Source organism: Botryllus schlosseri, chromosome 11, assembly GCF_051294905.1.
Source record: "Botryllus schlosseri isolate E-star chromosome 11, Bs_hap1, whole genome shotgun sequence".
Taxonomy (NCBI): Eukaryota; Metazoa; Chordata; class Ascidiacea; order Stolidobranchia; family Styelidae; genus Botryllus; species Botryllus schlosseri.
In genome coordinates, this window is record NC_137246.1 from 27,774,101 (window position 1) to 27,801,623 (window position 27,523).

General features: G+C 38.3%; 2 protein-coding genes across 4 annotated transcripts in view; one reads left to right on the plus strand and one right to left on the minus strand.

The window, feature by feature from the left end:
* LOC145449716 (uncharacterized) overlaps positions 1 to 27,523 on the plus strand; it is a 335,502-nt gene that overhangs the window by 235,242 nt on the left and 72,737 nt on the right. The gene's annotated exons all lie outside the window — the stretch shown is intronic.
* LOC145449718 (CD166 antigen homolog) overlaps positions 511 to 27,523 on the minus strand; it is a 169,438-nt gene continuing 142,425 nt past the window's right edge. For 2 of the 3 annotated variants that reach the window (XM_080328139.1, XM_080328137.1), the window contains exons 3-20: positions 25,451 to 25,546; positions 22,416 to 22,576; positions 20,804 to 20,912; positions 18,036 to 18,179; positions 14,337 to 14,428; positions 12,570 to 12,638; positions 11,939 to 12,005; positions 11,781 to 11,883; positions 10,837 to 10,979; positions 9,676 to 9,822; positions 8,530 to 8,643; positions 7,232 to 7,363; positions 5,414 to 5,560; positions 5,014 to 5,055; positions 3,486 to 3,587; positions 2,894 to 2,980; positions 2,374 to 2,459; positions 511 to 1,561 (exon numbers count right to left, since the gene is read on the minus strand). In XM_080328139.1, the coding sequence (XP_080184265.1) occupies positions 2,374 to 2,459; positions 2,894 to 2,980; positions 3,486 to 3,587; positions 5,014 to 5,055; positions 5,414 to 5,560; positions 7,232 to 7,363; positions 8,530 to 8,643; positions 9,676 to 9,822; positions 10,837 to 10,979; positions 11,781 to 11,883; positions 11,939 to 12,005; positions 12,570 to 12,638; positions 14,337 to 14,428; positions 18,036 to 18,179; positions 20,804 to 20,912; positions 22,416 to 22,576; positions 25,451 to 25,546 (1,841 nt within the window). In that variant the 3' untranslated portion in view covers positions 511 to 1,561. The remainder of the gene's footprint in view (positions 1,562 to 2,373; positions 2,460 to 2,893; positions 2,981 to 3,485; positions 3,588 to 5,013; positions 5,056 to 5,413; positions 5,561 to 7,231; positions 7,364 to 8,529; positions 8,644 to 9,675; positions 9,823 to 10,836; positions 10,980 to 11,780; positions 11,884 to 11,938; positions 12,006 to 12,569; positions 12,639 to 14,336; positions 14,429 to 18,035; positions 18,180 to 20,803; positions 20,913 to 22,415; positions 22,577 to 25,450; positions 25,547 to 27,523) is intronic. The other variant, XM_080328138.1, reaches the window with a different exon arrangement.

Here is a 27,523-nt window from a genome sequence, read left to right on the forward strand (position 1 = left end):
CATACGGTAAGCCTAGTTAGCAGAATTTTAACAGCAATTTCTGGGCATGGCTGAGAGCAGCATGACACCTTGCTCTTGGTAACAAGATATCGTACTGTTGAAGCGTCCGGCTTCTTGATCGGTAGGTTGTGGGTTCCATCTCCGGCCGGGTTAGACCAAAGACCTGATTAGTAACACTGGCATCCATGACTTCCACGCATGGCGCTTATGCATTATTGGGATAGCATGGAGGGGTGGTACGAGACTTTGAAAGCCGTACAAGGCTATACCTGCACCTTCCTTGTCCAGCGGCATACGCACATCATGCACTCATGGTATGCATATGCACACTGCACAGTTCGTGTGTGCTGTGTATGTATGTCAAGAGTCGGTGCTTATGCCGCAAAAACATCAAGGACAATAATAAACTACTTCCTTCCTTTCCTTTAATCTGGAGTAGATAGAGCATAATTCCATAATACAAAATAAATCCCAAACGCTACCCGATTGACACACAATAAAACACACGAAGACGGCAATACTTTTTCATTTTAGTAATAGACCAGCATAATCAATTTTAGTCAAAAAGTCATCCAGTCGGAAAAAAGCATTCAAAAATTCAAAACGGAAAAATCACACACCATTTCCACACGCCAATACAAACTAGCAACATTGCATTTTGGTGACTAGAAAAATATCGACGCGCGTCAGCATTCAGAACTGGGAGCCTTTGGCCAGGCTCGCAACGTCACAATGACAGAATTACTGGCAGTTTTGAGTCTAAACTAGAGACAAATTCACGGACCAGCAAAAAGTCAAGCGCACATGTTAAAATTGAATAAAAAAATAGTGTGCAACGCAATATATACGCACTAAAATTCCCATCAAAAATTGGCAATCTCACACCAACGGTTTAAATAGTCTCAAACATTCGGATATTGAGTATCAACTATATGATACTAAAACGGCTTGCAGTGACTGAGGTCAAATACTAAAATCCCGGCAGGGTACAGCCCACATGAATCACCAACAAGATAAACTGTGGCCAACTACGGCCAAAACACGATAATTTAGGCACTCTAGACCCCAAACAGAGATACAGAAATGCCAGAAAACACTATTGGTTACAGAATATCGTGGAATTCTTGGAATTGCCTTGAGCAAGCCGGCACGTAGTCTGGCAATAATAAGAACGCAGAGTAATGAAATCGAAAATACACGAGAATGAGCTGAGACCACACTCAAAATAGATAGGCAAAAGTGAACATACACAAATGTTAGAATTAGGAGTTGAGGGTTATTTCCGCAAAACCCATCTGCGCGGCTCGACGTCGCAAAAACAAACTCGGCGTCATGCATGTTAATCGTGTCGCATTAGTAAAAAATATTACGATACTTCGACAATATACAACTCATGATGACAGCATAAAAACATTTGAGCGCTGCATAATAATTGTGAGGGATTCCGCGCTTTTTCGTAAAGTTCGTTTGTTACTAAATTGCCAGGGAACACTCCGTTTTCTGGAGGAGTTCGTTTATGACGTGATATTCTCTAAATTTACCAACATGGTCTTGGCATTTTCTGAAAAAAAGACAACAATAAAAAATTCAGTACATGTTTTCAATGATATGCAAAGAAATTATGATATGAGGGTGTGTTCGAGATAATAACATACTTTGAAACAAATATTGGTATCAATTCGATTAATTAATATATTGGAAAAAATAAATTGAAATTATGATTAGAGTCGAGTGTCACACTCTCAAAGAAATAGTATAAAGTAATTATTTCCGGGTGGTTTTTCCTAAAAACCGAAAATTGTAATGTAGTCTCAGAAGTACTCGAGTGGTGCAAGCCGGCAAAACCTATACTTGGAGTACTTCGAAAAGTAGGAGTAATTCGTTACTGACCACATCTGCCAAAGTATTCATCGTTTACACTCAAGTATAAGTAGAAGAAGCAATTTCAGAGTAAAAAAGCAAAATTTAAGGCATAGCTTTGTCTAAATACTAAAAACTGGAGAGTACAAGTAGTCTATGATCATAACCACTTAAGTAATTATTGCAAGTAAGCAAAATATACTCGAGAACTCTGAAAAAGCACAAATACTTTTTTACTGACCACCACAGGCATCCATATGCAACCCTTTCTGATTTATTTCATGTCCTTGAAGAGCAATGGATGTAAAGCTGTTCAAATGAAGTTTTGGAAATGCGCCTTAAGCTAGATGCCATATTTTCTGAATATCGGATGAATATATCGTGTTTTTGGTGAAGTTAACGGTTATTCAGTATCGGCTGATAATTTGATGTTGGTCGATCTCTAATCACGATTCTGAATTGTGTGGCTCTTCAAAATGGAATGTTAATCCCAAAATGAAAACGTCTCCTCACCTATTCCTCTGAAGCCATCAGCTTTTCTTCCTCGGGATTACCCGATCGGTCTTCGTTGTCGACGGCGGTTTCCACGTTCCCGTTGCCTGAGATAGGACCGCGTTTAGTGTTTTGCATCAGAGATCAGTGTGAATTTGAATTTTAAAAATTTGTGGATTTGACGATTTTGGCCTGATTTAGATCGATTCTGCATTTACGGCTGTTTTGTAGCTTGATCTAGACTTGGATAAATGATAATTAATTATTTTTTATGCGAATTTTGAACAAATTTCAGGAAAAAGATAGTTCTTGGCGTATTTTCAAGTATCGTTACCAGTAGACGTGACTCAAGCCAAGTCATATAGAATTGATGGGTTAATACGACTTGGTCAGGTCATGCGCAATGACTCGAGCACAAGTCGAGTCAATACAAAAAGTGACTCAAGTCGAGTCATTGACCAAATTTGCGAAAACGATTTGAGTCAAGTCAACCCATGACTCGATTCATAACTACCACGCTACTTCACCCCAAAACCCGTACCTGTTTCAGCATCACCCTCTTCATTGTTCATTCCCCCTTCAAGGTCCATTTCGGCTGATTCGTCTCCTTTCTCTTCCGATTTTTTACCTGTTTGCATCAGATTCGTATCAGAAATCGACTTACGCTATCTTTACTATACGGCGGAACACAATGATTCCAGTACTCAAATCTGAATTAGGGAGGGCTGTTCAAAAATAAAAACTTTTCCTTCAGATTTTACTGGCTACTTGATAAAATTGTTAGGTTGGTTAAAAAAAAAAACCGCTGCACACCAACGTTGGCTTAATTCCAACCAGTAGAAGCGAGATTCTTGCAGCAGAAAGTTTTGAAATTATCATTCAACAAATAAAAGTAAAATTTCAAATTTTTCTGCCGACCCCATAAATAGAGATGGTGCACACCAAATTTGGCTCAATTCCAACCATTTGAAGCGAAGTAATCCCAGTAGAAAAATTTCGATTTGAATAAAATAGTATTTAGTACATATTCGAGCTTTAGACATCTTTCATACTGTTACGGGTGATGCTTAAATACTTGACTTGAAGTCTACTAATCCAAAGCTTCAGTTCAGAGGAAAAATAGGAATACTCACAAATGATTCCTTTGTTGTAGAGAACTGCGAGAACGACGGCGACAACGAGGATCAGCACAAGGATAACGATGATAATCGCAGTGGAAGATCCTGCTTTCACCTCTAAAAACGTAGGCATGGTGTTGGCGAGCTGATTTCGAACATCGCAGTTCACGAACCAAAGCAGGAACGCGTGAAATTAACGTCGAAAATCATAGAAAATGCTCACACAAATTATTCAAGAGCTTCTTGGAGGTACAGAACTTCAATATACAATTAATTAGTATATTCAAATTGAAATGAACCCGAATATTTTCGGCTGACACTCGTCAGGGGTAATCGTCAGCAACTAGTCAACAAAAGGAGTTAGTGTACCACCTAAAAATAGTACATTGAACGCTCTCTCATTCGAAATTTCATGCTGGTGACGTCATATTTTGTGATACGATTGTTGATATACAATGTTCTTTCCAATTCTCTACTAGTTGCTGACGATTACCCCTGACGAGTGTCGGCCGAAAATATTCGGGTTCATTTCAATATGAATATACTAACAAATTATTCAGTAAACTTATTTTGCAAATTACAAAAATACAACGAATGCATGCCAAGTCGTTTTGGTGGAGAACAATTGAGCTTGGTGCTTTAAATATGAATATGGTGAATAGTAAATTAAGGTTTGCATTGTATTATGCAGTAAGGTTTTTCGCGTTATCTAGAAATCAGTCAACTGTACCCAAAGACAGAGTTGGACAACCAGAAAATATTCAGCTTTTTTCCAAATCAGAACAACAATTATAGATACAGTTTTTTTTTCCAAAATAGAATTTATGAATTCGCAAAAAGCTTGAAAATTGAATTAAATTTCGAATTCTAAAGGAATACAACAAAAATTGGGTTCACAGTTCTTCCTCATATGCACGAGAATGGCAAATGTCTGTACACCCGGCTTGGCTCGTTTTGCACTAATCAGTTCTCCTGCAGCATTTTCAGGATGACTAGGAATTAGATTAGAATAAAAATGAGAATATAGAAATATTTACAAATTAAATCACCGGAATTTCGCTCTAATTGGTCTAATTAGACAACTAAAATTATCTAATTCATCGAATCATCAAAATGTTTACTACAAAAACCAGCGCTCTCATAATATATTATATATACTGCGACTAAAAGTGGGGAGATAATCTAGAAATAGGTGAATTGTTGGAACGACAAAATGGTACATAGCTTAATAGTGAACAGCATTGTGTTCGGTGCGAAGTGCAAAGATGTGTTGCGTATCCCAAATTAACATCCTTTGTACATTTGTATGCATAATTGCGCATGTGAGGTAAAATATAATACGCTGGAATGCAATACGTCTTGCTAGATATACCACAAAAAACATTCGAATAATGCACGCTACATAAAGATTTGGAACATGGTCTGGCGGCAAATTATTGACTGAATTAACCCAAAACCAGTTTGCACGAATGTCTTGACAACCATGCAAATTACGCAGTGCATGTGTTGCAATCCATGCGGAACACATCGTCAAAAATCAAACCTTCTTCGGGGCGAGTCGTGTTCTCCATACCATTGCTCATCTCTGCGCCAAGAACGAACGGTTATTTCGCGGGAAAGTGAGCGAAATCCTCCGAATTGGAGGAAAACTCAAACTCATTTAAAGACGGAAGCCCATTTAACTATCTAAAGCACAGGTCAGGTTACAAAATTTGAAATTTAGATTAGGTCCGTTATAACTGTCATGAAATAATTTACAGTACTACAAATGTAGCACGGTATAGCCATCAGAGTTGTAAACAAGTCACAGGGTTCCGAGTCACAAATCAATCAATTTGTTTTATAGTTATGACTCAAGACGAGTCGAGTCATTTCCCATTTAAAAAAATGACTCCAAGTCATTGCAATGCTGATATATCGTTCGTAATTCTGATGAAATTTACCTGGCAGAACAAATGTCTGGCTAACATCCGCCTGGTCGTGTCCAGATGCGGTGCAGACATATTCTTTCTTGGAAAGGTCCGTATTAAGAGGCCCCACTTTAAGTTGACTCGTATATTTGTAATTGCCCGGTGTGGATTCAATCGCGCCTGAAACGAAAACACCCAGTTTGACTCGCGTTTCCAGAACTTTTTAGAGGTACAGAACTTCAATATACAATTGAATAGTAGCTTATATCCATATTGAAAAAAAAAACAGAATTTTTTCGGCAGACACTCATCAGGGGTGATTGTCAGTTAACTAGTAGAGAATTGGAAAGAACATTGTAGTTCCGCTTTGCCCAACCTATGCGCATAGCATCAAATCTCATCATTGTGGTGCCCCTGTTCCGATATAACGTCTTGATTAGGACGAACTAGGAAAGTCCTATGCTATGCTAAAATTTGATGGAATATGTGCAACCCAATCTTGAAGAAATTGAATTTCAAAATTTCAAAATAGTTTGCTGTGAAATTCTGTAATTCAGAGCAGGGTTGACCTAGGCCATTGGTCGGGAACCTTTTTCGACCGAAGAGCCATATTGACCCAATCTTTCCATCTGTAACTTCCGAAGAGCCATACATGTCAATCAACTGTTACGTCAAAATATAAAAATTCGTGACTTATTGGTAGCAATAATATATGGGATTCATAGCGTGCGCCATATTATTTGCCCATATGCGTAGCTGGAGCCAAACATGGTCCCTAAAGTAGTACATATACCCACTGCAGGGTCTGATACGTCAGTAACGTTGGGTTATGGGAGGCAAGTGAGGCAGTGTCTCACAGGTCGTCAGTGATGAGCGAGGGAAAATTGTGAAACCTTCAATTAATTATTGGTATTTTTTATCAATGTTTATGAATGCTTAGAATTTAAACATTTGTATTCCCAAATCACGGAATTTCCACATTCATCGTTCGAAAATAAAGCGCGAAAAAGGAGAGTTAAGGCACAGACGGGTCAAGCCTCATCTGTGATAGCGCAACTGATTTTAAATACCTTGGAAGTTATCATCACAACTTGCAGCAATATCGAGAAATTAGTGCAAAATTAGAAATTTGTCATAGAGCCATATCTTATGCCTAAAAGAGCGATATATGGCTCGTGAGCCATAGGTTCCCGACCACTGACCTAGGCCATACGACCATTAGCGTAGCATAGGTCTGGATGTTGGCTTTTCAAAAATCCCATGAGTGAATACTTTACGACATATATGTCATACAAATTTTCGATTTACCATGAAGCTATGTAACAAAATTTTGCATTGGATGGAAACACGAACATTTTACCAGTAATAAAAGATACCCAACGGGTGCGGAGTAAAATTGAAATTATGCACTTTTCAGTTGTGTTTTGGGCAAGATAAGGCCATGAGGCGACATACTTTTAATACCGTCCCTATAGTCTTTATACCAGTGGTTCCCAACCTTTTTTTAGACACGCCTCCCTTTGTGATAGTGAAAGATTTCGCGCCCCCCTTGTCGTCATATCACAAAATCCAACCGGGATGCTAGCAACCCCAACAGATTGTTTAATGGCATGGAAGGTTATGACTGTTGATGAGAGAATTCGAAAATATGAAATTCGGTCTATATATAGAGAAACACGCGTGAATTTGAGGTAAATCAAAAAAAATTCAGTTGACCGCTTCTTCGCGCAGGTTGGGTTTAACTGCTTTATACTGTAGAAAAGTGGCATCTAGTTTTTGCAACTCTTTTAAAAGGAAATTGTCATGAACTAGGCAAAAGAGCCCTGGAAAAACGAGGCCCCTGTGGATTACCTGATACGGTTTTGCCGTCGGCTGTCCACGTAAACGTTGGTTTCGGGTTAGCGCTGACCGAACATTCCAAGTTCACCTCTTTTCCTTCTTCGCCTTCTACGTCCTGTGTCTCCTCTCCGACCATTGAAATTCCTACAAAAATGGGGAAATTTCAATATGTTTGGTCATGTGCTGTACTTGCTGCTGCTCAACGAATTACTTGGTGTTGGAAAGGCATCTGCCTTGGAATACCTTACGAGCATCTACTGATAATAATTCCTATTTAATGAGACTCTCAGAGGTACAGAAGTTCAGTATACAGTGTAATACTATATTCATATTCAATTAAATAGTATATTCATATTGAAATGAACACAAATATTTTCGGCTGACACTCGTCAGGGGTAATCGTCAGCACGAGTGTCAGCCGAAAATATTCGGGTTCATTTCAATATGAATATACTATTTAATTGTATATTGAAGTTCTGTACCTCCAAGAAGTTCTTCATATATTCATATTGAAATAAACATGAAGATTTTCGGCTGGCCGCTTGTCAAGGTAATCGTCAGCGACTAGTTGTAGAAGCGGTAGAAGCGAAATCACTGGTGTTCAAAATTTTGGATTTGAAATAATAGCGTTTACGATGGGTAGCTATATAATTGATGAGGAAAATATCCAAATCCGAAATCCTGTACTCTGAAAACTTCTCTTTTACTGGTTGGGATTGGTGCCAAATTTGTTAGGCATCGTTTTTTTAGACAATTTCATTGGATTGAAAGTAAATTTTTTTAAAATAAGTATCAATTTTTCAAACTTCAATAGCTTCGCTGCTGCAAGTTGGAATTGCACCAAATGTGGTCCGCAGCGTTTTCCAGCCGACCTAACAGTTTTATAGAATAGCCTGTAAAATTTGAAGAAACAAGTTTTTTTTTTAACAACCCTATTGTAAATCAACAATCGTATCACCAAATACGTAATCAAAATTTGAATAATCGAGGCGAACAGATGGCAGACTCAAAGTATTATTTTTAGATGGTACACAAAATCCTGTCGGCGCAGAGTAGGTTGGCGTATTTAGATAAAATTCGACTCCAACACACATAAATGAAAGAATCAACAGCCGCGAAATCTGTTGTAGCAATAATTTTTTGCACACTTAGAATTATCCATCATTCTTTCATTTGAGTATGTGTGTATAATATATCACTCAGGACTATTTAGTTGTTCAATATGTGTGCCGTGAGCCAAGAAATAAAAACTACGACGTCCCATTACTGCAGCACTTATTACACCGACAGTAAGTTTGAAACGAACGAACCATTCACAGTAATCGCGAGTGTCGAATCTTTGTCCAAGTTCTGGTGGCCGTTCGTGACTCGGCAATTGTATTCTCCGGTGTCGGACAATGACGCGGACTCGATCGCTAGCAAGCCTGGAAAATAAATTCGGTGCGTGAGGCATACGTTCTTTCGTGGGTAGAAAATTTTAGAATGATAGCCACACAGTTTTTCCCAAACGAGACTAGAATTACTGACATCGCAAAAAAACTTGGAAATTAAATTGACTTCCGAATCAGAATGAAACACAACAAAAATCAACTCCAGTTCATACCAAATCAGTATCAGTTCATTCTCATAAACACAAGGATGGCAAATGTTTACACAGCATAATTGTCTTGTTTTGCACTGCACAGTTCTCCTGCAGTATTTTTAGGATAATTAAAATGATGTACTATGTCAAGATCATACTCAAACTCTTTTTGTCGGCACGAACTACATTGACGGATTTTGATATAAATCGACTGCAAGGTAAATAAAAGGAACAAGCATTTCACAAATTAGGTTAGAATTACGGAATTTCGCTCTAATTCATTTCATTAGACACCTTGAATTATCTAGTACAAACAGGGTTGTAACCAAGTCAAAAGGTTCAGTTACAAGTCAATGTCACTTGTATAGCTTCGACTCGAGTCAAGTCGAGTCATTTTCAATTCACCACCGAGTCTTAGTGTTGTGACTCGAGTCCGAGTACAAGTCATTGTGTTTACGGTTCAGTTTTGAGTTCAATCCGGCTCAACCAACTTTTTTCAACTATACTCGAGTGATATAGAATGGCTCGCATTCATAATGTCATAATTTTCCACCGTCTTAACAGTTTCTGGCCCTATTTTCCAAGTATTGAGACTGATAGACGAAATACCAATCATGTGGTGACTTAATTTACTGTTCTTTGAAGTTACAATGAAATGTCTGTCGTGGCCGCCCTAGTCTCGAGTCAAATGACTTGGTTCGAGTCGTGCACAATGACTCGAGTACAAGTCGCGTCAATACACAAATTGACTCGAGTCAAGTCATTTTACACATTTGAAAAAATGACTCGAGTCAAGTTGAGTCATCAAAAAAATCTGGACTCCCGAGTCTTCAAAACCCGTAGTCCGAGTTTGTACATGGGTCTAAAATCTCACCTGAATCCGACACCTTTTTGTCACCTTGGTACCACGCGTACATTGGTGCCGGGTTACCGGCAGACGAACAGTTGACGGAGATTGAGTCTCCGATCTTGTATGCTGCTGCTTTATCTTCAATCCCGACAAAAGTGGGTTCGGCTAGACCTGAAGCAGATGTAGATGACGATAGTAAAAGCTATTAACTCTAATGATTCGAGCAGAGTAGCGAGATATTATATTTTCAAGTACAGAAATGATTCGCTCCTTGCCAATAAGTGTTAATTTATCAACGGGGATTATAGTTTGGATAATATTTTGTACTGCGGAAGCCTTGAAATCTCGATTTGTGATATCGCAGCATACGAAACATGTCGTACAAAGCTACTTATGATACTGAAAATGACATATTTGTGAAGTCGTGATCAACCACAGCATTGTCACATGGTGCAATAAAATAGGTATGGACGAAAAAATACCAAACCCTGTTTAATGTGAAGTAGAACTGGCATTATGTTCATTGTGGTCGAATAAAAGGTACATATATTCGAACTTTCCAAATTATAATTATACTGTTGTGCAGGGTTGTAACCAAGTCAAAAGGTTCCGAGTCACAAGTCGATCCCATGTTTATAGTTTTGACTCAAGTCAAGTCGATCCATTTCCAATTCACCACCGAGTCCAATCTGAGTCCAAGTCAGTGAGTAGAGGGTCGAGTCCGAGTCATTGTGTTCACTTTTCAGTTTTCAGTTCAATCGGGTTCAACCCACTTTTTTCAACCTTACTCGAGTGATTTAGAATGGCTCGCATTCCTAACATCGTAATTTTCATCGTCATAACAGTTTCCGGCAATATTTTCTCAGTATCAGGACTGATAGACGAAATACCAATCATGTGGTGACTTTACTATTCTTCGGAGTCACAATGAAACGTCCGTCTTGGCCAACCTAGTCTCGAGTCATATGACTTGATTAGAGTCATGCACAATGTCTGAGCCGTGTCAATGCACAAATTGACTAGAGTCGAGTCATTTTACGCATTTGAGTAAGTACGCATTCAAGTCGAGTCATCAAAAAATCGTGACTCGAGTCATTACAACCCTGCTGTTGTGACGTGCTAATGAGTGATACTCAAATACTCAAAGCTTAATACTCGATTTAGAAATGTAAGCAATGTACTTACTCATAACGTTCAGGACGTACGGCAACGATACAACTGGATTATCTGCTTGCAGTTCATTGTTATATGCTTTGCAAACGTACGATTTTCCGTTCAGGTCTTCCGTGACCGTAACTGCGAGCTTTTCACCTTCTACGTCGTCGATGCTGATATAAAAATTCACACAATTTGAGCATGAGCATACATATACTAGCATACTATACTTGAGATGACTGGCAGGGTTATCCAAAAATAACTTTTTGGCAGATTCCGGGGATTCGATGATGAAATTGTTAGGTTGCCTAAAAAACGCTGCACACTGATAACTGCAACTGGTAGATGTGAACGCACACGAGTTTGAAAACTTTAAATTTATTTCAAACAAAACTTCCTCTTTTATTGTCAACCCCATGGAATTGTGGAGCTTTCTACAAAAACAATGCAAAACAAATTTTACGCAGTTCCAGCTCATAGGAGTGAAGTTATTGCGGCTGAAAGTTTCGGATTTGCAAAAACAGCATGGAGATAGACAGTGGGTAATCCCAGAATTTTGAATGAAAAACCCAAATAACTTCGCTTCATTCGGAATTGTGTAAAACTTGTTTTCCATCACTTTTGTTGACAGCTAAACAATTTTATGGGTGTTGCAGCAAAATTTGAAAATTTTTATTTTATTTTATATAATAAATTCAGAAATTTAAATTAGATCTGTGTCGGCGTGTAGTGGTTGGAATTGAGCCTAATTTGGTGAAAATCGTTTCATGGGCAACCAAGCAATTTAATCGGTGAATCTCTGAAATCCGGATAAAATATACCGAACACTTTCGGCTGACACTCATCAGTGTTTATTGCAATATGAATATTGAATATATTATTTGCCAGGAACCTATTAGAGTGATGATAAAGGCACATTGCCTGGGTCTTACTTGCAGTGAACCAGACCATGAATAACACAAGATGATTATTACCTTATTGTAGGTGTCGGGAAACCATCGGCAGAACAATTCAACGTGATATCTTCACCAAGATACGCGACTGGCTCGCTATTGAAGCCGGCAGTCCGAGTTTGGTCTAAGAAAAATCCGGATAAGCTTCGAGAGCAACGAGCTGCGTTAAAGGCGCTTACAGTTCACGTTGAACTTTGGCATCGTGTAGTTTCGTTCAAAGACTTTGTCTCCGTAAACGGTTTTCACCTGGACAAAGAACCAAAATTAAGATTTAATCTCGGATTTCAATGCGAAGGAAGATGTTGTTGACAAGTAGTATCCTGCAGCCAGCTTTTTCAAATTAGATTGGAAATAGCATTATAGCTACGAAGTTTTTCCTAATAGAATTATAATTAGTGAATTTGTAAAGACTTAGAAATTGAAGAAATACAAGTGGAATTACATAAAAAAAATCAAGCTCAGTTCATATAAAATCAGTTCATTCTCATAAGCAAGTTAATCACAAATATCTTTACACTGAGCCTAGCTCGTTTCGCACTATACATTTCTCCTGTAGCATTAAAAAAAAAACATTAAAAAATTTAAATTAATTAAATTAAATTAAATTAAAATGAGAGGAAACATCTCTCGAATTACATTACCGGCATTTCGCTCTAATTGGTCGAATTAGACAACTAGAATTGTCCAAGTTGTGCAAGTCTGCCTCAAGTGATATGCATAAAAAACCGTGACATTTACATTGGACAAGGACATGATGATTTGCTCAGCACAGAAAGAGCAGGGATGTAGGCTGTATCGTATAATACTCACGTTACAGATGAATTCGGCTTGGTGATCTGATATTTGTATTTCCTTCAGAAGGTCCTTACTGGTGAACATCTAAAGTTGAAGAGACGTCGAAATGATTTTAGCAAAAATACGCAATGTAGCAAGATTCACGACATCGGCCGCCTATTCATCTTTGGGACAGTACAGGAGAGTTTCATAAGAATGAATGGTCATCGCTGGGCGATTTTTTTTTACCTAAAAATTGGGAGATTTTGACCTACAAAAAATCAAAATTTTGACATTTTTTTACCTTTAAAAACCTAATTTTGACCTCATGTATGTAAATTAGGTGTTTCCTCACATAACGTAAGAATTGTACCACTTATCTTCGTTTCTGGTTGGAACTGTCTGTCCTTGGCCTGAAAATCTCTTTTGGCTTAAAAACTGATAACTTTTTACATGAAAAAACTTTATTTTAACGAAATCTGGACCTATGAAGAATTCCAGTAGTTCGGCCTACATCTCACATTATGGTAGATATAATTATTATTCGTTGTAGTACAACGGAACATATTTTCCTATATTTTCGGGTAGAAAGTGTCTGTCCTTAAGTATAGCTTGCCAAGAATGGAGAAAGAACGTTCAACAGCAGCAATCGTTGGCTGGCAACACTGAAGTTGTGCGTATACCGTACACTGATGGTGACACGCCGTGTTTCATTCTGACAATGTTGTCTATACATCACAAATTTTCATCATGAGGTTCTTGATATAAGAACCAATGCCCACGCAGTCTTGATTCAGTTAGGATATTGCGGTCCATTGAGCATAACACCGTTTATGATTCACAATGAGCAGATAACTGGCTATCCACAACAGCAGGCTTATAAAGTAGGCTACAAGATGTCAAATGATAAGTTCACCGACAGTGCAAACATTCACGATACAAACGAAATGCAGGTTGCAAAAAAAATTTTGACTTGGTAAACAATTTTATTAACTAACGGTACAATTTTGACAAAATTTTGACTTATTTTGACGTGTAAAAAATCGTCCAAGTCATCAGTCATCATAGTAAATAGTACTACATAATTTTTTATGAGTGCGCGCGCATGTGCATATGTCGTATATACCAGTGGTCCTCAACCCTTTTAACCTCGATGGCCGGCAAAACTTCAAAACAAATCTTGCGGAACGGTGAACCTTTCAAAAACTAAAATTCAATCTCATTGACACCTTCAATGTAATATTGGAAACTCCATGTAATGTTGCCTTTGTGATACATATATATTTATACGTGGTTCTAATGAAGTTTCTGAAAGGCGAAGTTCGCGAAGTCCTGTTAAAGACCACTAATTTGATTGTGATTGTTCGGTGTTGTTTGAAAGAAATGTCACTTTGCTATTTGCTGCAGGCTCTATTATACTGCCGAGAGTTGCCTAATTGAAGTTTGTTTGAAAGTCTCCGTAGATTTCACACATAACTTGTCCGAAACGAGTTGTAGGCTAATTTTTGACAGTTTCTCATCACTCTTGTATTGTGACTAAAGTAGACCATGAACTCTCTGTTGGACGCCATGCAAGAAATACGTTCCCCACTTTCGAATAAATTTAAAATTTGCTGTTTATTTCATTAATCAATGGACAAGCACCCAACTTCCTTGCATTTTGGAATTGAGATTTAAAATTCTAGTATAACTGGCACCAAACTTGTCTCGTACCGGCGGTTGAGATCCACTCGTATAGAATCGATACGACAGCCTTATATTCCGAAATGTGTTATTCAGATTCAGATTTTTAAAGGTTCTTACCGACCAACCGTCTCCGCTCTCAGTAAGGGTTGGCGCGTTGACGAGTTCAGCGAATCCGTCAAATGCACTCTTGGGTACAATTGGAATTCCATCTGAAGGAATGCAAATAATTAGGAAATTGCGATCGGCTGGTACACACCTCTAGCAGAGCGGGGCAGCTTGAATATTTTCATCTTTCCCAAATTGGATCAGAATTAGAATTATACTTGCAGTTTTTTTTCTAAATTAGATTTCAATCAAAATTACTGAATTCGCAACGAGACTTGGAAATTGAATGAAGTTCAGGAGTAGAACGAATTGCACCACAAATTAAATTAGATTAAATTAAAATGAGATCATGAAACATTTCACAAATCAGTTTAGTTTCGCGTTAATTATCTAGTCCAATTCCGACCCAAGACATCACGAGCTGTGCAATCGGAGGGAATCTTACGAAGAATATCGGCATGCAAACGAACCCAGTCGAACAACGTGCGTGGAGAGAAATCCCTTCGTTTGCTGGTCGAAGCGACATTATGAGATGCAAGAGTAGAATTTTGCTTTGGTGGTCAAGAAATTCACATAGGGCTGAACGCAATGATTCGAGTACCGAAAGTTTTAGCACTCGGCTAACGAAAATTATAGTTTGGATACTATTTTTCAATGTGTACATGGGTCAAATTGTTATTTTCTGATCACACTGTTAACAATGATAACCGTCCTTCACTAGTGTTGCGGTCTTTTATTTACTTTTGTTCATTTCGTTACTCTTTGCTGTGCTACTCGAGTGAGAGAAGAAATTGATTCATATTATCTTTAATACCGCCAATATGCTTGGGTGACTCCTGCCTAGAAGACTTCGGGTCTCCCAGTCTATACCGTGTAACATATAGTTGGAATAATATTTAAAAAATATGTACTATTGGACATGAATGTTTGTGGATATTGCCTATACTATATTTCATGGTTGACAAATAAAAGAATTCTCTCTCTCTTTCTCTCTTATTGATCTTATGGCTGCATAAGAATAATGTAGCACGAAGCTACTGTACTCATGTTAGAAGTGACATATAACTGGCATTATATTCTTTGTGGTTGTGTAAAAGGTACATATTGCTATATCTATCATACTGTTACAATGTCGTAATCAGTGGTACTATTAGTACCAGACTGGGTTCGAAGCACTCGATACTCGATTTTGTCCAGCCCCAGTCACAAACTCATCGGCAAACTCGAGGAAAAGCAACAATTTCAAAGCTCAGAGTTTTCTGTGAGTTCTGAAAGACGAGTTGTGTGCTTTCGACCGGACACTCAATTTCATTACAGCAAGATTCTTGAAATGAAATTAACAAACATGAATCTGGTGGTCTGGCATTGTCGGAAGAACATATTATATCAAAGTCAGAAGCAGACATAGATCAAGGTTAGCCAACTGTCAGACCGCGCTTCGAATGCGAACCTTTTAAGCGTTGAATCCCGACCTTGTGTGTCTCAGTATCTACTTGTTTTTTTCAACAAAACTAAATCAATCATCGTTATTTGGAAACAAAGTACAGCAATGTTATCCAGCCTAACAATATGTTGCGGGTCAGCGTTTGCAAACATGGACTTCATAAGGAATAGATTTCACATCTGTATAACCGGTAACCTTCAGCACTACCTACGACACGGTATCATCACTAGGAATCAAGATTTATAGAAATGGAAAGCAATGAAAAAAATGCCGATTCAGTAGCTGTGACTAAAGGAGCAATAAATACATTAGCTGATGGCTTGTGCTTATACCGCTTTGCCTTGGGTTACCATATTTTGAGAACAGGAAAAGGGGCCGCTTTTTACAAAGTAAAAAAGTCATGTCGGACGAGAAAACGAGTAATTTGAAAATTTTTACGGGAAATACTGTTGTGTCGACTAAAAAACATTGCCAAGAATTGCCGAATTGCCAAAAAGGAGGACATAGGCAACCCTAGCTTTACCGAAATTTTTGCATAGGCATAACACATTTGTACGGCTGTAAATTATTTCATAAGAGCTGTAACGGAACTAATCAAATTTGAACATTTGTAACAGGCCCTCTGTTAAAAAACTGTTGAATAGTTCTGATATATTTTGTCCAGTGTCACGGAGTGCTATCGTTCCAACATGCAGTACTACAATACTCTGTGTAACATTACGTCTAAACCCACAACACAAGACACAAATGCAATCATGCAGGCGTGCAGAAAAAGTGACATGCTATGTAAAGTGTGCTCACCTTGTGACCCTGTAGATTATTCAAGAAAGTAGGTAAGCAAGCAGTGTTAGTCTCTCTACTCATTAGTAGCGTAGGCTTTCCAGCAAAGCGGTGATTGATTATACCAGTCAAGCGCCAAAGTGCAAAGCTGTGCATTTTTATTTATGCTTGAGGAAAAGGATATCATTCTTGTCGCTATATGCAGTACAGTAGTAGTTTGAAAATTTCTACCCAAACCACACATCTACTCTAGACAACTATACCATCAATCAAAAATACGAAAGATATCAGCAATCACACATTTTTCTGGTGCGGTCAAGCTACATATAACTGAAAAATATTCTACGCATAGATGCAAAACATGTGACTGCAAAGTAGGGTTGTTCAAAAATAACTTTTTTACCGGATTCCGGGGATTCACTGATTAAATTTTGAGGTTGCCTAAAAATAACGCTGTGAACCAAATTTGGCTCAATTCCAACTGGTAGATGTGAACGCACAGGAGTTTCAAAATTTTGAATTTATTACACAGAAAATTCAATTTATTTCCTCAAATTTTACTCTCAACCCCACAAATTTGACGCTATTCCAACCAGTAGAAGCGGAGTTATTTGAGTTTATCATTATTAATTCTTGGATTACCCACCGTCCGGGCTATTTTTGCAAATCCAAAACTTTCAACTGCAATAACTTCGCTTATACCGGTTGGAAATGACCAAATTGGTTAAGCGCCGTTCTTTTAGACCACTCAGCAATTTCATGGACAGTAAAATTCTAATAATTTTTTTAATTTTTACATAATAAATTCAAAATTTTCAAACTCCTGTGCGTTCGCATCTACCAGTTGCAATCGAGCCAAATTTGGCGTGCAGCGTTTTATTTCGGCAGCCCAACAATTTAGTTAGTAAAACCCCGCAATCCAGGAAAAAAAAATTGTTGATCTTAATAATGCCTTGAACCGAGACATATAGCCATATATTTTAAATAAATTTGATGACTATTTTGTTGAAAGAAGTAAATTTTATGAAAAGTATGAAAAGTCACAGCAACATTGTGATTAGCCTTTTCACAATACTATTTGAACATCATCTTAGAGGTACCACCGCACTTAAGTTTACAATGGAATATATATTCATATTGCAATAAACCAGGATATTTTCGGCTGACACTCATCAGGGATACTAGTTGCTGATGATTACCCGTGACGAGTGTCAGCCGAAAATATTCGGGTTTATTGCAATATATGAATGTATTATTCAATTGTGCATTTCACCAAAGAAGCATTGGAAGTAAAAAAGTTGTTTTTGGACAGCCCTACTATGTAGTTAGCAAATGCGAAGCAGTCTGCGTTAGAAATTTAGCTATAGATGAGGACGTGTTCTAGGTAGCAAGATCAAAGAGATTCTTGTAGGTACAGATCTTTTAATATACAATTGAATAATATATTCATACTAAAATGAACCCGAATAGCGATATTAGCAACTTACTTTCGTAGAACATCATTTCCGCTGGCGGGTATGATTTCGCGCTCATACAGTTGCCAATGTTAGTGTTGTCCTCGGACAGGTCGAAGCCCTGTTTGCCGTCATCATAGTCTTCAATATCCACCGTGGCATCTTCTCTTGGAAGCACTGTGGGAAAAGATACATGAAATAAAATCTGGCTCCGCGAGAGCGTCTAGTTTTGCCTAAAAATCTAAAAACTCAACGTTTTCGGTTCTATCGATTTGCACTATTCTTACACAAGTAATTGTGTTGTTACTCTACTTCTTTACACTGCGCATAATTCTACTCCAGGCAGGATAAAGCCTTAGGGTTCTTCAAAAATAAATTTTTTCCGGACTCTAGGGAGTCGCTGATTAAATTGTTAGGCTGCACACCAAATTTGGCTAGATTCCAACTGGTAGATGTAAATGCACGGGAATTGAAAAATTTTCGATTTATTACAAAAAATAGATTTTTTTTCAAATTTTACAGTCAACCCTTTGAAATTGTTGAACCCTACTAGGCCTAGACCAGGGCATGGTATGGTATGGAATGAGAATCTTCCATACTCCATACCCGCCCAATCGTTCCATACCATACTTGACAATTTTCCATACCATAGCAACATTCTTCCATACCATAGCAACATTCTTCCATACCATATTTGATACTTTTTCCATACTTTCGCAACTTGACCAACCTCTTTAGTGATATTCTATTTTTGATGTGTGGAAATGTTCCGGTGTATATATTCTAATTATTTTGGATGAGATTATCCATTTAAACAGCCCCGATGCACCAATGATATCTCCAGTTTCTTTATGTCATATGTCGCCAGCGATGTAGAAGCGTATAGGCCTATACACACGGGATTATTTGGAAATCACAACAGAATCCCACGACATGTAAATCTAGTGTGGTAACGCACTGCTAGCAGTAACCTCATCTACAGAATTACATAAAACAAAGGTATTGTCAAATTATAAGATAGGTTCCCAACCTTTATAAACTTAATAATTGCTCCTCCAATAAAACTTGGTAGGACTTTCTTTAGTAAAGACTTGCTATTAGCGAAAGTTAAGAACCCCAGAATGGAACTGCACGCAATAAAATTAATGAGCAGTGAACTGGTAACCGTACATGCAATGATGCGCCTCCGTAAAATGGATATGTGAAGTAAGCTGACAGAAAAATTGGAAGGGTTTGAAATGTTACCAAATGTACCAAGGTAGCATCAATTTACATGTGTAAATGCCGAATATATTGCATGGGTCAGATAAACCTCCTGGTGTTGACGAACTTAAGCGTAGAGACATAAACCACCATAACCTACACTGTCGCACGCAACTATGACTCAAGCAGTTAGAAATGTCATTTCATCAGTAACGAGTCCAGCTATGCTATCAATCAGCGATTCCACGATCTCCCATTAGTATATATTCATATCATATACATATGAACTTTTATTTTAACGAATTAGGTGATTTCAATCACCATTTCGCATAAGAATGAATAGCAACCTATATGAGGGAGATCTCGTGCAGTTGTCCAATGGATTCTCGCTAATTGGAGACACAGATAATACGAATTGCTGAATTGCAAATGAACGAAGAAATATTACAGATATATACGATCGGCATTCCATACAGCCGTTTGATAAAAGAAGTTAAAAATGTTAAACATATATTTTCCAAATGACTCTATTCCCAACCAGAAGGCCCTAAATTCACCACAATTGGGGTTTACCCACCCGTTGGAAACGCATGCATCAGAATATCTCTTTAAATATAATTTTATATGACTACAATCATTTTGTGACAGCTAATCAAATGTCTATTTTCTCCGCCAATCTGTGGGTCACTCTCGTTAGCCTCATCAGCCAACATCAAGGTGTCCGCTGTCTATTATATCAGAAATAACCAGATTTCATGAAGGTACGATGCGTGTTGTAGGCCGGCATATCGTAACGTCGCTCCAAGACAAGCTATACATATTTTTGAATTACAATGATCTGCCAAATAGATATTGCGTGATGATCATCCACCCTAAGCGCAGAAAACTATTTCCAAGTTCAACAGATTGATAAAAATATTCATCTAACTTCTACATTTTCATGTAATTGTAACGCGATAACGGTCGAATATCATTCCTTTTTATGATATTTAAATCGGAATAATTATCAATAACATTATTTTTATTCATGTGCGCGTAGCGAGAGTTTGTTGTCTTCAAATAGATGTCGACCGTGATGGTTGAGCCATGAATCACAATTTGAGATATGAACAATGAACATAGACAGTGAGCGATTTTCTGTAGTATGCAATCAATTTGACAAATCGAAAGTAGGATTACTGTCATGGTTCTGGCAAACCTGTCAAAGTACGGAAAAAGTATGGAAGTATGGAAAACACGTTCCATACCATACTTGGGAAATTTCCATACCATACCATACTTGCACTCTTCCATATTCCATACCGAAATTTCGTTCCATACCATACCATACTTCCATACCATACCATGCCCTGGCCTAGACTACTTACTTGGAAGTCTCTATTTCTACTTGAGAGATTGTGTTTTCACATTAATTCTACTTCTACTTAATCGTTTTCATTTATAAGGCAAATTAGGCCTGGAATGATCAGGTTTTACTTACTTGTAAATCGATACTTCTTGCATTGAAAAGAAATGCGAGAGATTACTTCTACTCCTACTTGAGTGTGAACTATGACTTACCACCTCGGCGTGAAAGTAACCATGCCAAAATCACTTACGGGCCACAATGAAGCCGATGTCTTTGCCAGCGAGACCGTCTTGTTGTAGTTCAACTGAGCAATGGAGTTTGCCGAATAGCCGATTGTCTTCGAGCGTCACTTTACTGAACTGAAAGGATTATTGTCAATAATAGGTTTGTTTAAGCAGACTTGGACGGTCAGATAATTCTAGGGTTATAAGGACTCAAGTCAGACTAGAGTCGAAATATTTTGTTAGGAAAGGAAAGGACGTAGTTTATTTTTGTCCCTGATGTTTTTGCGGCATATACACAGGGTTGTAATGACTCGAGTCATGACTCGACTCGAGTCAGACTCGAGTCCCGATTTTCTGATGACTCGACTTGACTCGAGTCATTTTCTCAAAATACGGAAATGACTCGACTCGAGTCAATCTTGTGTATTGACTCGACTTGGACTCGAGTCATTGCGCATGACTCGAACCAAGTCATATGACTCGAGACGCAGACGGCCAAGACCGATATTTTATCGTAATTTTGAAGAATAGTAAAGTAACCACCCTATTGGGATTTCGTTTATTGGTAATAGCACGTGAGAATGCGATCAGAACCTGTTAAAAATGGGGGAAATTAGTATATGAATGCGAACCATTCAAAATCACCAAACAGAGTTATAAAAAGTGAGTTTAACAAGATTTTAGCTGGGAATTAAGCAGTCAACGTATTGACTTGGACTCGACTCGAGTCATAATACCATGACTCGGACTCGACCCTCTGATCGGTGACTTGGACTCGGACTTGACTCGGTGGTGAGTTGAAAATGACTCGACTTGACTCGAGTCAAAATTATAAAAGTGAAATTGACTTGTGACTCGGAGCCTTGTGACTTGGTTACAACCCTGCATATACACCGACTCATGATACACATACACACGATCTGCGCATATGCATACCATGAGTACATGATGTGCATATGCCGCTGGACAAGGAAGTGCAGATATAGCATTTACGACTTTCTAAGTCATGCACCACCCCTCCATGCTATCCCAGTAATGCATGAGCGCCAAGCAGGGAAGCCATGGATACCAGTGTTACTAATCAGGTCTTTGGTCTGACCCGGCCGGGAATCGAACCCACGACCTACCGATCAAGAAGCCGGACGCTTAACCATTACGCTATCTTGTCGGTTGACTCGGCATGAGTCCTCAATGGATTGACTGGACTTGTAATCGAGTCATTCTTCATGAATAGATTCAAGTCTCGTGTATCAGGACCGATAATTGAAAAATAAGGAAAAACAGTCTTCATCTGTTTGAATGATCCCGTTAAGAGTGAGAAAAATGGGGATATTATGAATGCGAGACCTTCGATATCAGCCAAGGGTTTCAAAAAGTGAGTTGAGCCTGACTTAAACTCAATAATGAACATTGAACATTCGGAATCGAGTCTCAACACTATGACTCAGTGGTGAGTTAAAAATGACTCGACTTGACTCGAGTCAAAACTAGCAAAGTCAAATTGACTTGCGACTTGGTTACAAATCTGCGTCATTCCAATCTAATTTGTGAAATGTTTCTCTGCTGGCATCTAAATTCTGATCAAATTTCCGGTATACAAAGTGTCTATTTTCACAACAAGATAACAAGTTCACTCACTACTAAATTTCCATCATCGTCGATAGTCAGAGCTGGTGTCCGTTGATATTCTGCGTCGTCACTTGCGAATGTTCCCGCTTCATCGCCTTTCGCCCAAACGTACAGCCGGTCTTGAGTGCCGTCGTTCTTTTTAGCGTACCACGTCTTTGTGGGAGAGAATGCTGCAGATACACGAGGACGATCAGGCAATGGAACATGAAATGAACCAAGAATTTAGAATGTATAACGAGCAGAGCTCAGTATGTGTTCATTCATAACCTCATCACATCAAAATACGTCAAGATAACGATACAATAAAAATATTGTAATGGGTTGAAACGGCCCGAGGAGTATTCTTTGAATCAAACTATAGATAGATTACTAACCAGCGTGGCCTAGAACAGGGGTTCCTAATCTGGTGATTATGACCCACTAGAGGGCGTGAGCCATTTTCATTCGAAAAAATTTATTAAATCTAAGTTTTCGTTAAAACAAAAGAAATAATTTAAAATGTATCACAGATACTCGTACAGCAATAGCCTGCTTTTTGATCGTGAGTCTACTTTCTTCCCTTCACTTGCAAACCAGCAACAAGACATTGTCAGAGCTAAAGCAGCTCATTAATCACATTAACTGGACATATAGTAACTAATTGATGTGCGATGATATTAGTGTGTTGTATTTATACCATTTGATCATTGTAACTGCAGGTTACCAGACTTTTTTTAAATTTAAAGTAACGTTATTTACTTTATCCGAAATGCTCACATAGGGGGTGGGGTGATTTTTCAAAATTGTCAAAGGATCGTCTGCGTAAAAAGGTTGGGAGCCTGTGCACTAGAACACGTAAAGGCGAGGCATGCACAGTTGCACACTGTATGAAAAGCAACAGGCGATAACACAAAATATACAAACGATGAAAACGGAGTTGCATATGTCGGCAGCCGAAGTGGATATGTCATATCGTAGTCCGGTAATCTCGAGCGCTGACCCGTATTTACTCTGTAGAATCCGCTTGTATGACTTGAGGGAGTTAATGCATATATTATCAGAGGTGGTCAAAGTAGTCAAGAAAGCTACTCAAGTACAAGTAGAAGTAGATACGAAAAAATCTACTCAAGTACGAGTAGAAGTACTTCTTCCATAAGCCACCTAAAAGTACTTGAAGTAGAAGTAGAATTGACTGACTTTAAAAGTACTCAAGTAAGTAAGTAGTTGTGAAAACGATCCAAATTTGTTCACATGGATTGTATAAAGGTTGCAAATTGAGCTATGCGAAAGGTGACGAGCTTGATTCACATTTGATGCATACCAGCAGGTATCCAATTTTCGATGGCATCAGCATTCGTCCACATCATGGGATGAACATGATAGGATGGAAATGCGATACTTATCCTGTTTTCTCGAACAGCACGCTTTAGAAAATAGCATGGTATGGCGCCATTCCCCATATTATAAGGTCCGAAGTTTAGTCGAAGAGCAATACGGAGAAGTTGTATAGGATACGGTGTAAACACTTTGCGCGATTATAGTAACGTTAATAAAAAATATAGTGGACCGTAAAATTGCCATATTGTGTAGCTTTATTTCCGGAAATTAAAGGCATTACTACACTTGATTTTATACTTCAACATGTATGTTATCCATACAAAAGAACTGACATTAATTATAACTCAAAGTATATGATACTGGGAATTGAAAATGAAACAGAAATACTAGTTCTAAAAGTGGAACACGTTTTTCATGCCTTTAGTCCAGAAAGTTTCAAAGGTGGTATGCTGAAACAGCTCTAAAACTAACAAAAAATGTCAGAATCCACTTTTCCAGGTTAGGAAGTGCCATGGACATGCTAGATTATACGATATGACAAGTGAATGCTAGATTGCGAAACATCAGTTTCAAACGTTATGATGAGCTATACTGCGACGAATTATTTCATATGGGCGAAGGGCGACAATGTGGGGTGAACTCAAGGATATCTAGATATCTAGTTCTAGATATCCCTGTGTGAACGGAATCACACCAACCCGCTACCTAAATTATATTCATCGATACTTTCGTGAAATCATACTGGCAACGCCGTATCCACTGCGCGCGAAGCGCAACGAAAATTCTGGGCTTTACTCATATTATATGGAAACAAATGTTGGTATACTTCGTGAAAACAGCCCCGAAATTCCTCAGGCTATCTTCCTGATTTGAAGATTGAATTACTTCTACTTGACAAACTGAAAATAGCGAAAAGTAAGTAAGTAGATCACAAAATATTATGAAGTAGAAGTAGAAGTAGCAAAAATCAGATCTACTTGAGTAAGTACCAGAAGTAGAGGAAAACTACTTGAGTACTTCGAAAAAGTAGAAGTACTTCGTTACTGACCACCTCTGTATATTATATATGTATAGCGAGGCCTATAACGTAGGCCCCGAGTGTAGCTATAATTCCAGTTCGAATGTAATGTGGAAAACCTGAACATTTTCTGATTGTAAAACTCTTGTGTGACTTGGAAGTGAAACAATATTACGCGAGAGATAATTCCTCCCGGACTCTCGTGCCGCCGGACGCAGTAAAAATTTGGGATGCGATCACGTCAACACGATAACAGCAACATGACAAAAGGCAACACTGCGAAAGCTTAAAAGCATTCAAGTTCAATAACAAGCACAGCGTCTAGCAAGCTTACCAGTCTCGTTGCGTTCGGTGCCTATATTTCGTTCGGATGCGCAACACAAGAAAAAGGGAATTTGTTATCTCCCAAGTTCTCCCGGAGAGAAAATGATGAGTTTGAGTGCAAGTTGTTCCCAGTCCAGAATAAAAGCGTCAGTCTTTAGGCTCCAATAAACAACCGATTTACCGTTCTAACTATACAGACCCTATGTATTCAGCCTATATTCAAAACATAGGCTACATGTGACATCTAGCTCAAGGCGCCGAGATTTCTTTCAAAGTGTGATATCAACTATATATTAACGGTTAACCCATATAACCGGTCTGAATATAATTATAATTACCCACTGTCCATCGGCTACATAGCCTATAATGTAAAAAAACAGCTTACTACTATCAGACTCGTAGTCGCACGGTATCGTAACGTCTTCGCCGACTTCGGCAGTCACGTTTTTGGCGATGATTGTCACAGAAGCAGCTTGACATGCTGTAAAATAAGAGTGCTTCTTGAAATATGACACGTAAAAACGAAACGGAAATAGCCATCACAGAATAGCAATGACCTTCCAAAACATTACAGTCGACTCCGCTCAATTCGGGCACCGGACAATCCGGACAAAAGCTTAATTTACGCAAAATGCTCGGGAACGATACAAAAGTATAAATTCGGCGTAAAAACTCCGATGGTTCGGATAATTTCCCGCTTAATGTGAACACAGGGTAGCAATTCTTATCGTTATTCATTAGGTTACGACGCACTAAACAGTACGCCGTTCGTTTTGACGCAAGATCAGCGATTATGGTGAGAGAAAGTCGATCCATGCATCAATCATCGACAATGAAGTAGAACTCGTATAAGGCCGTAACAAACAGCCTTACAGTCGATTTTACTTGGTACAATTGTGCCATCTTGTGGAACAGAATGGCACAGAAAAGATATCTGCCTAACTAAAATCTTTATGCTCCTAATTTCCTACTGTTTTGTGGAGTACTTTTATCATGTAAAAATATTGTTTCAGCCCTTGAAGAATTATTGACTATTTTAACCCTATAGATGTGTTTTACACAGTAAATAGTATATGGTAATTCTTGAATCGTTTAGTATCGGAATACAGTACTGTACGATATAATTAACCCCAAGGTATAACTCTTTCCCTTACTGCAGTATAACACAGATGTAATTCATTAAATACGCAACATAACCGTGTTTTCAAGGCGCTGTTTGCCTTTTCGCGTAACCATGTCACGAACAATTAAATTTCCGCTTAATTAGTACAAAAGCCAGCGAACGAAACTGTCCGAATTAACTGAAGTCGACTGTATTAACAAAGTTCGCAAATTATCGGAGATATGTTGTGTCTAACCCAATAATAGACTGTGACGCGCAATATTTTGTCTATGCCAATCATGAGCGGAACGCAATTACCTTGAACTATGGGATTCACCAATGAATGGCAGTCTGAGCACACGGCCGTCATGCCAAATCTAGCATTACATTGAGGAATTTCTCAACCAATTAACTCTTCCCAGCCAATCTGTTATAATGGTAATATTGATTGCGTGACTTCTCATATGAAGACAGCTGTTATCTAGCGATCGAGCGGTAATTCACGAGTTGCAAATGGGTATTTTAATCGACCCGAGGTGACAAGGCGATACAAAGCACAGTTTAACAACAATCTAGCATCTGCGCTCGTTGAAAAAGAGACGCAAGGAACAAGTAAGCCACTCAAACACCGATCAATTATACCCATAGTAATTCGTATTATATTGGTGAGAAAATTGAAAAAACTAGATAAGCCACCCGCTCATCGTAAATTTATATTTGAAGAGCTTATTGGGGCTACACAACTGTAACATACAATTCAATAGTGTATTCATATTGAAATGAACTCAAATATTCTTTACCATAGTTGCTGACGATTGCGCCTGACGAGTGTCAGCCGAAAATATTCGGGTATATTTCAACATAAATATACTATTTAATTTGATAGAGCAGCTTAAAATGTTCCCATTTCTTTTAATTCAAGATCACCGAGCCTTGAGCGTGAAAGCGCGGTGCCTTCTGTTCCTCAGGCATCTCGTGCGGTTGGACCTATGCATAAATTGCATATACTTGCGCTATAATGTATAATTCATTTCAGATGGTGAAACAAGATAAGTAATACTACGTTGCTGATCGTTTTCACAGAGCTGGCTACGTTTTCGATCAGTTTCGGCGAAAAAATTTAAAAGTCAAAGTTTAATCCTCATCTTATATCTCAGCATTTACATAGTTTTTTTTTAGCAAAACCAAATCCATTATCGCTGATTTACAAAATAACAGTGCTCAAGAATACATTTCTATTATTGCTGTTGTTAACGCCGCTTTGCTGGATTTTGTTTATGCATTAGTTATACCGTATTGCATTTGTATGACTTTAAATAGCTTCGTGAGAGTTACTATACGGACCTAAACGAATTG